We start from the raw sequence: 10,517 nt of genomic DNA on the forward strand, positions 1-10,517 counted from the left end.
GGTAGTGGGGTGAGGTAGTGGGTGGGATAGTGGGGTGAGGTAGTGGGGTGAGGTAGTGGTGTGAGGTAGTGGTGTGAGATAATGGGTGAGGTAGTGGTGTGAGGTAGTGGTGTGAGATAATGGGTGAGGTGGTGGTGTGAGATAATGGGTGAGGTAGTGGGGTGAGGTAGTGGGTGAGGTAGTGGTGTGAGGTAGTGGTGTGAGATAATGGGTGAGTGTAACGGCGTTCTTCGTTTGTAGAAAGAGAGTCGGACCGAAATGCAGCGTAGTGGTTACTCATGACTTTAATGGAAAAAGTGACACATGAAATAACGATACAAAATACAAAACAACAAACGGAACGTGAAACCTAATTACAGCCTATCTGGTGAAACTACACAGAGACAGGAACAATCACCCACGAAATACACAGTGAAACCCAGGCTACCTAAATACGGTTCCCCATCAGAGACAACAAGAATCACCTGACTCTGATTGAGAACCGCCTCAGGCAGCCAAGCATATACAACACCCCTACTCAGCCGCAATCCCAATAATACAAAAAACCCAATACGAAATACAACAACATGTCACACCCTGGCCTGACCAAATAATTAAAGAAAACACAAAATACTAAGACCAAGGCGTGACAGTGAGGTAGTGGTGTGAGATAATGTGTGAGGTAGTGGTGTGTGATAATGGGTGAGGTAGTGGGGTGAGGTAGTGGGTGGGGTAGTGGTGTGAGGTAGTGGGTGAGGTAGTGGGGTGAGGTAGTGAGGTGAGGTAGTGGGGTGAGGTAGTGAGGTGAGGTAGTGGGGTGAGGTAGTGAGGTGAGGTAGTGAGGTGAGGTAGTGGGGTGAGGTAGTGGGTGAGGTAGTGGGGTGAGGTAGTGGGTGAGGTAGTGGGGTGAGGTAGTGGGGTGAGGTAGTGAGGTGAGGTAGTGAGGTGAGGTAGTGGGGTGAGGTAGTGAGGTGAGGTAGTGAGGTGAGGTAGTGGGGTGAGGTAGTGGGGTGAGGTAGTGAGGTGAGGTAGTGGGGTGAGGTAGTGAGGTGAGGTAGTGAGGTGAGGTAGTGGGGTGAGGTAGTGGGGTGAGGTAGTGGGGTGAGGTAGTGAGGTGAGGTAGTGACAGGGTAGGGTAGTGACAGGGTGAGGTAGTGAGGTGAGGTAGTGGGGTGAGGTAGTGACAGGGTAGGGGTGGTTTCCAGAAGATATCCCTATTTGGTAAAAGACCAAGTCCATATTCTGGCAAGAACAAGAACAGCTCAAATAAGCAAAGAGAAATGACAGACATGAAGGTCAGTCAATAAGGAACATTTCAAGAACTTGGGAAGTTTCTTCAAGTGCAGTCGCAAAAACCATCAAGCGCTCGGATGAAACTGGCTCTCATGAGGACCACCACAGGACAGGAAGACCCAGCTCCTACCTCTGCTGCAGAGGAGAAGTTCATTAGAGTTACCAGCCTCAGAAATTGCAGCCCAAATAAATGCTTCACAGAGTTCAAGTAACAGACACATCAACATCAACTGTTCAGAGGAGACTGTGTGAATCAGGCCTTCGTGGTCGAATTGCTGCAAAGAAACCACTACTAAAGGACACCAATAAGAAGAAGAGACTTGCTTGGGCCAAGAAACACGAGGAAATTCAAATCAAATCAAATCAAATTGTATTTGTCACATGCTGCCTAATAGAACAGGTGTATGTATATACCTTACAGTGAAATGCCTAATAGAACAGGTGTATGTATATACCTTACAGTGAAATGCCTAATAGAACAGGTGTATGTATAGACCTTACAGTGAAATGCCTAATAGAACAGGTGTATGTATATACCTTACAGTGAAATGCCTAATAGAACAGGTGTATGTATATACCTTACAGTGAAATGCCTAATAGAACAGGTGTATGTATATACCTTACAGTGAAATGCCTAATAGAACAGGTGTATGTATATACCTTACAGTGAAATGCCTAATAGAACAGGTGTATGTATATACCTTACAGTGAAATGCCTAATAGAACAGGTGTATGTATATACCTTACAGTGAAATGCCTAATAGAACAGGTGTATGTATATACCTTACAGTGATAATAGAACAGGTGTATGTATATACCTTACAGTGAAATGCCTAATAGAACAGGTGTATGTATATACCTTACAGTGAAATGCCTAATAGAACAGGTGTATGTATAGACCTTACAGTGAAATGCCTAATAGAACAGGTGTATGTATATACCTTACAGTGAAATGCCTAATAGAACCTTACAGTGAAATGAATAGAACAGGTGTATGTATATACCTTACAGTGAAATGCCTAATAGAACAGGTGTATGTATATACCCTAATAGAACAGGTGAAATGCCTAATAGAACAGGTGTATGTATATACCTTACAGTGAAATGCCTAATAGAACAGGTGTATGTATATACCTTACAGTGAAATGCCTAATAGAACAGTGAAATGCCTAATAGAACAGGTGTATGTATATACCTTACAGTGAAATGCCTAATAGAACAGGTGTATGTATATACCTTACAGTGAAATGCCTAATAGAACAGGTGTATACCTTACAGTGAAATGCCTAATAGAACAGGTGTATGTATATACCTTACAGTGAAATGCCTAATAGAACAGGTGTATGTATATACCTTACAGTGAAATGCCTAATAGAACAGGTGTATGTATATACCTTACAGTGAAATGCCTAATAGAACAGGTGTATGTATATACCTTACAGTGAAATGCCTAATAGAACAGGTGTATGTATATACCTTACAGTGAAATGCCTAATAGAACAGGTGTATGTAACCTTACAGTGAAATGCCTAATAGAACAGGTGTATGTATATACCTTACAGTGAAATGCCTAATAGAACAGGTGTATGTATAGACCTTACAGTGAAATGCCTAATAGAACAGGTGTATGTATAGACCTTACAGTGAAATGCCTAATAGAACAGGTGTATGTATATACCTTACAGTGAAATGCCTAATAGAACAGGTGTATGTATATACCTTACAGTGAAATGCCTAATAGAACAGGTGTATGTATATACCTTACAGTGAAATGCCTAATAGAACAGGTGTATGTATAGACCTTACAGTGAAATGCCTAATAGAACAGGTGTATGTATATACCTTACAGTGAAATGCCTAATAGAACAGGTGTATGTATATACCTTACAGTGAAATGCCTAATAGAACAGGTGTATGTATAGACCTTACAGTGAAATGCCTAATAGAACAGGTGTATGTATATACCTTACAGTGAAATGCCTAATAGAACAGGTGTATGTATATACCTTACAGTGAAATGCCTAATAGAACAGGTGTATGTATAGACCTTACAGTGAAATGCCTAATAGAACAGGTGTATGTATATACCTTACAGTGAAATGCCTAATAGAACAGGTGTATGTATATACCTTACAGTGAAATGCCTAATAGAACAGGTGTATGTATACCTTAGAAATGCCTAATAGAACAGGTGTATGTATATACCTTACAGTGAAATGCCTAATAGAACAGGTGTATGTATATACCTTACAGTGAAATGCCTAATAGAACAGGTGTATGTATATACCTAATAGAACAGGTGTATGTATAGTGAAATGCCTAATAGAACAGGTGTATGTATAGACCTTACAGTGAAATGCCTAATAGAACAGGTGTATGTATATACCTTACAGTGAAATGCCTAATAGAACAGGTGTATGTATAACCTTAGTGAAATGCCTAATAGAACAGGTGTATGTATATACCTTACAGTGAAATGCCTAATAGAACAGGTGTATGTATATACCTTACAGTGAAATGCCTAATAGAACAGGTGTATGTATATACCTTACAGTGAAATGCCTAATAGAACAGGTGTATGTATATACCTTACAGTGAAATGCTGAATAGAACAGGTGTATGTATATACCTTACAGTGAAATGCCTAATAGAACAGGTGTATGTATATACCTTACAGTGAAATGCCTAATAGAACAGGTGTATGTATATACCTTACAGTGAAATGCCTAATAGAACAGGTGTATGTATATACCTTACAGTGAAATGCCTAATAGAACAGGTGTATGTATATACCTTACAGTGAAATGCCTAATAGAACAGGTGTATGTATATACCTTACAGTGAAATGCTGAATAGAACAGGTGTATGTATATACCTTACAGTGAAATGCCGAATAGAACAGGTGTATGTATATACCTTACAGTGAAATGCCTAATAGAACAGGTGTATGTATATACCTTACAGTGAAATGCCTAATAGAACAGGTGTATGTATATACCTTACAGTGAAATGCCTAATAGAACAGGTGTATGTATATACCTTACAGTGAAATGCTGAATAGAACAGGTGTATGTATATACCTTACAGTGAAATGCCGAATAGAACAGGTGTATGTATATACCTTACAGTGAAATGCCTAATAGAACAGGTGTATGTATATACCTTACAGTGAAACTTACGAGCCCTTATTAACCAACAATGCTTTAAAAATAAGTGTTAAGTAAAAAATAGAAAATAAAAGTAACAAATAATTAAACAGCAGCAGTAGTGGAAATCTGTCCTTAGTTCTGATGAGTCTCCGCATGTGTGGTTCCCACCGTGAAGCATGGAGGAGGAGGTGTGATGTTGGTGGCGGTGCTTTGCAGGTGACACCTTCTGATTTATTTTGAATTCAAGGCACACTTAACCAGCATGTCTCATTGCAGTCGGTGATCTACCACTGTTGTGTCGTCAGCAAACTTGATGATGGTGTTGGAGTTGTTCGTGGCCACGTAGTCGTGGGTGAAACTAAGCACACACCCCTGAGGGGCCCCCATGTTGAGGATCACCACCTGGGGGTGGCCCGTCAGGAAGTAGTTATGTCCCCTGTTGTCCAGGTGGGAAAGGGCAGTGTGGAGTGTGATTGAGATTGCGTCATCTGTGGATTTAAAAAAAATATATATATATTTTACCTTTATTTAACCAGGCAAGTCAGTTAAGAACAAATTCTTATTTTCAATGACGGCTCTGTTGGGGCGGTATGTGAATTGGAGTGGGTCCTGGGTGTCTGGGATAATGGTGTTGATGTGAGACATGACCAGCCTTTCAAAACACTTCATAATTACAGATGTGATGCTACGGTGCGATAGTCATTTACAGCTAGGTTACCTTGGGAACAGGGACAATGGTGTTCAGCTTGAAACATGTTGGGACATGGAAAGATGAATGAAGACAATTGCCAGCTGGTCTGTGTGTGCTTTGAGAACCTGGTATTCTGGCCTTGTGATTGCCAGCTGGTCTGTGTGTGCTTTGAGAACCTGGTATTCTGGCCTTGTGATTGCCAGCTGGTCTGTGTGTGCTTTGAGAACCTGGTATTCTGGCCTTGTGATTGCCAGCTGGTCTGTGTGTGCTTTGAGAACCTGGTATTCTGGCCTTGTGATTGCCAGCTGGTCTGTGTATGCTTTGAGAACCTGGTATTCTGGCCTTGTGATTGCCAGCTGGTCTGTGTGTGCTTTGAGAACCTGGTATTTTGGCCTTGTGATTGCCAGCTGGTCTGTGTATGCTTTGAGAACCTGGTATTCTGGCCTTGTGATTGCCAGCTGGTCTGTGTATGCTTTGAGAACCTGGTATTCTGGCCTTGTGATTGCCAGCTGGTCTGTGTATGCTTTGAGAACCTGGTATTCTGGCCTTGTGATTGCCAGCTGGTCTGTGTGTGCTTTGAGAACCTGGTATTTTGGCCTTGTGATTGCCAGCTGGTCTGTGTATGCTTTGAGAACCTGGTATTCTGGCCTTGTGATTGCCAGCTGGTCTGTGTATGCTTAGAGAACCTGGTATTCTGGCCTTGTGATTGCCAGCTGGTCTGTGTATGCTTTGAGAACCGGGTATTCTGGCTTTGTGATTGCCAGCTGGTCTGTGTGTGCTTTGAGAACCTGGTATTCTGGCCTTGTGATTGCCAGCTGGTCTGTGTGTGCTTTGAGAACCTGCTGGCCTTGTGATTGTATGCTTTGAGAACCTGGTATTCTGGCCTTGTGATTGCCAGCTGGTCTGTGTATGCTTTGAGAACCTGGTATTCTGGCCTTGTGATTGCCAGCTGGTCTGTGTGTGCTTTGAGAACCTGGCCTTCTGGCCTTGTGATTGCCAGCTGGTCTGTGTATGCTTTGAGAACCTGGTATTCTGGCCTTGTGATTGCCAGCTGGTCTGTGTGTGCTTTGAGAACCAGGTATTCTGGCCTTGTGATTGCCAGCTGGTCTGTGTGTGCTTTGAGAACCTGGTATTATGGCCTTGTGATTGCCAGCTGGTCTGTGTGTGCTTTGAGATATTGTTAGCCCGTTTAAATGCAGAGCGAGACACAGTCATCCTTAGTTGGATATAGAGCTCTCTCAAAGTGAAAAATATTCTCTGTTAATATGAAATAGCGCCAATAGCGTACAGTCACTAAGTAGTATCATGTTTATTTTACAGTTATAAGAAATGTGAAATCTTATAGTAAGTCATTTCATGCCCTATTGTCCCACTTTTGTTGAATAGGAAAATAAATCAGATTGTTTTTTAAATTAATATTTTCTTCATATTTATACTATATACTTGAGCTTCTGTCCTAAAAAGTGAATATAACTATTTTGACCAGAAGATGATTTCCAAACCAGTTATCTTTTATGTCTCATAAAAAAATCATTTCTTTAGGGTCTGTTTCGGCAGAAATCTAAATGTTGCCCTATTAGAGGTTAAAAGGTGCCTTGCATTGAATCCTAATCTTTGTTTGTTTCATGTGTTTTCCCTCCAGATTGATGCCGAGAGGTCTCCTGAAGAGGTGTTTGCTCAGATCTGTCAGGCCATGGACTCCTGCTAGAGGAACCCACGCATCTCTACATCATCACTACCACCGCCCCAGAGGTCTAACTACTACCACCGCCCCAGAGGTCTAACTACTACCACCACCCCAGAGGTCTAACTACTACCACCGCCCCAGAGGTCTAACTACTACCACCGCCCCAGAGGTCTAACTACTACCACCGCCCCAGAGGTCTAACTACTACCACCACCCCAGAGGTCTATCTACTACCACCACCCCAGAGGTCTATCTACTACCACCACCCCAGAGGTCTATCTACTACCACCACCCCAGAGGTCTAACTACTACCACCGCCCCAGAGGTCTAACTACTACCACCGCCCCAGAGGTCTAACTACTACCACCACCCCAGAGGTCTAACTACTACCACCACCCCAGAGGTCTAACTACTACCACCGCCCCAGAGGTCTAACTACTACCAGCGCCCCAGAGGTCTAACTACTACCACCACCCCAGAGGTCTAACTACTACCACCGCCCCAGAGGTCTACATCTACTACCACCACCCCAGAGGTCTATCTACTACCACCGCCCCAGAGGTCTAACTACTACCACCGCCCCAGAGGTCTAACTACTACCACCACCCCAGAGGTCTAACTACTACCACCGCCCCAGAGGTCTAACTACTACCACCGCCCCAGAGGTCTAACTACTACCACCGCCCCAGAGGTCTAACTACTACCACCACCCCAGAGGTCTATCTACTACCACCACCCCAGAGGTCTATCTACTACCACCACCCCAGAGGTCTATCTACTACCACCACCCCAGAGGTCTAACTACTACCACCGCCCCAGAGGTCTAACTACTACCACCGCCCCAGAGGTCTAACTACTACCACCACCCCAGAGGTCTAACTACTACCACCACCCCAGAGGTCTAACTACTACCACCGCCCCAGAGGTCTAACTACTACCACCGCCCCAGAGGTCTAACTACTACCACCACCCCAGAGGTCTAACTACTACCACCGCCCCAGAGGTCTACATCTACTACCACCACCCCAGAGGTCTATCTACTACCACCGCCCCAGAGGTCTAACTACTACCACCGCCCCAGAGGTCTAACTACTACCACCACCCCAGAGGTCTAACTACTACCACCGCCCCAGAGGTCTAACTACTACCACCACCCCAGAGGTCTAACTACTACCACCGCCCCAGAGGTCTAACTACTACCACCGCCCCAGAGGTCTAACTACTACCACCGCCCCAGAGGTCTAACTACTACCACCGCCCCAGAGGTCTAACTACTACCACCACCCCAGAGGTCTATCTACTACCACCACCCCAGAGGTCTATCTACTACCACCACCCCAGAGGTCTAACTACTACCACCACCCCAGAGGTCTAACTACTACCACCACCCCAGAGGTCTAACTACTACACCACCCCAGAGGTCTAACTACTACCACCACCCCCCAGAGGTCTAACTACTACCACCACCCCAGAGGTCCAGAGAGTCTAACTACTACCACCGCCCCAGAGGTCTAACTACTACCACCACCCCAGAGGTCTAACTACTACCACCGCCCCAGAGGTCTAACTACTACCACCACCCCAGAGGTCTATAACTACTACCACCACCCCAGAGGTCTAACTACTACCACCACCCCAGAGGTCTAACTACTACCACCACCCCAGAGGTCTAACTACTACCACCACCCCAGAGGTCTAACTACTACCACCACCCCAGAGGTCTAACTACTACCACCACCCCAGAGGTCTAACTACTACCACCACCCCAGAGGTCTAACTACTACCACCACCCCAGAGGTCTAACTACTACCACCACCCCAGAGGTCTAACTACTACCACCACCCCAGAGGTCTAACTACCACCACCCCAGAGGTCTAACTACTACCACCACCCCAGAGGTCTAACTACTACCACCACCCCCCAGAGGTCTAACTACTACCACCACCACCCCAGAGGTCTAACTACTACCACCGCCCCAGAGGTCTAACTACTACCACCACCCCCAGAGGTCTAACTACTACCACCACCCCAGAGGTCTAACTACTACCACCGCCCCAGAGGTCTACATCTACTACCACCACCCCAGAGGTCTAACTACTACCACCACCCCAGAGGTCTAACTACTACCACCGCCCCAGAGGTCTATCTACTACCACCACCCCAGAGGTCTAACTACTACCACCACCCCAGAGGTCTAACTACTACCACCACCCCAGAGGTCTAACTACTACCACCACCCCAGAGGTCTAACTACTACCACCGCCCCAGAGGTCTAACTACTACCATCACCCCAGAGGTCTATCTACTACCACCACCCCAGAGGTCTAACTACTACCACCACCCCAGAGGTCTAACTACTACCACCACCCCAGAGGTCTAACTACTACCACCGCCCCAGAGGTCTAACTACTACCACCACCCCAGAGGTCTAACTACTACCACCACCCCAGAGGTCTAACTACTACCACCACCCCAGAGGTCTAACTACTACCACCACCCCAGAGGTCTAACTACTACCACCACCCCAGAGGTCTAACTACTACCACCACCCCAGAGGTCTAACTACTACCACCACCCCAGAGGTCTAACTACTACCACCACCCCAGAGGTCTAACTACTACCACCACCCCAGAGGTCTAACTACTACCACCACCCCAGAGGTCTAACTACTACCACCACCCCAGAGGTCTAACTACTACCACCACCCCAGAGGTCTAACTACTACCACCGCCCCAGAGGTCTAACTACTACCACCGCCCCAGAGGTCTAACTACTACCACTACCACCGCCCCAGAGGTCTAACTACTACCACCACCCCAGAGGTCTAACTACTACCACCACACCAGAGAGGTCTAACTACTACCACCACCCCAGAGGTCTAACTACTACCACCACCCCAGAGGTCTAACTACTACCACCACCCCAGAGGTCTAACTACTACCACCACCCCAGAGGTCTAACTACTACCACCACCCCAGAGGTCTAACTACTACCACCACCCCAGAGGTCTAACTACTACCACCGCCCCAGAGGTCTAACTACTACCACCACCCCAGAGGTCCACCACCTTCTACCAGAGCCATATGTGCAAAAAGTAGTGCACTATATGGGGAATAGGGCTCTGGTCTAAAGTAGTGCACTATATAGGGAATAGGGCTCTGGTCTAAAGTAGTGCACTATATAGGGAATAGGGCTCTGGTCTAAAGTAGTGCACTATATAGTGCACTACTATAGACCAGGGCCCTATTCCCTATGTAGTGCACTACTATAGACCAGAACCCTATTCCCTATGTAGGGAATAGGGTTCTGGTCTATAGTAGTGCACTATATAGGAAATAGTGGGCCATTTGGGATGCAGACTTCTCCTTGCCTGCATCAACTCTGCTACTCTGAAGAGACACGGCCACAAGACTCTCACACTTTTACACTCTCTCACACACACACACCGACATTTAGAAATAGAAATCACTGAAATGCATATGGTCTTGGAAGTACATCATCTATCTATGCTGCAGTGGGAACAACTCTTGTATTTGTAATTTGTAGCTGTAGTGGTTCAAAATAAAATAAAATAAAATAAATAACTAGATGCGTAAACGTTGATGGCATTTCGTGTTGAATCTCCTTATATTTTGAAAGCATTTTTCCGTGATAAATAGTATTATATTATATTGTGCTTGCAACTATACAAAACAAAATGTCAATAAGGTGTGTAAAC

The 10,517-nt window shown here is 45.3% G+C and overlaps 1 protein-coding gene across 50 annotated transcripts in view; it reads left to right on the forward strand.

Moving 5' to 3' along the window:
- ak5 (adenylate kinase 5) overlaps positions 1 to 10,012 on the forward strand; it is a 222,451-nt gene extending 212,439 nt beyond the window's left edge. Inside the window, exons 14-23 of one of the 50 annotated variants that reach the window (XM_052462836.1) lie at positions 6,755 to 7,020; positions 7,099 to 7,202; positions 7,361 to 7,516; positions 7,595 to 7,802; positions 7,857 to 7,908; positions 7,987 to 8,038; positions 8,914 to 8,965; positions 9,018 to 9,069; positions 9,148 to 9,199; positions 9,434 to 9,573. In XM_052462836.1, the coding sequence (XP_052318796.1) occupies positions 6,755 to 6,820 (66 nt within the window). In that variant the 3' untranslated portion in view covers positions 6,821 to 7,020; positions 7,099 to 7,202; positions 7,361 to 7,516; ... (5 more) ...; positions 9,148 to 9,199; positions 9,434 to 9,573. The other 49 variants (XM_052462807.1, XM_052462801.1, XM_052462813.1 and 46 more) reach the window with 49 other exon arrangements.
- Positions 10,013 to 10,517: the final 505 nt, after the last annotated feature.

Source organism: Oncorhynchus keta, chromosome 15, assembly GCF_023373465.1.
Source record: "Oncorhynchus keta strain PuntledgeMale-10-30-2019 chromosome 15, Oket_V2, whole genome shotgun sequence".
In the NCBI taxonomy this organism is placed as follows: Eukaryota; Metazoa; Chordata; class Actinopteri; order Salmoniformes; family Salmonidae; genus Oncorhynchus; species Oncorhynchus keta.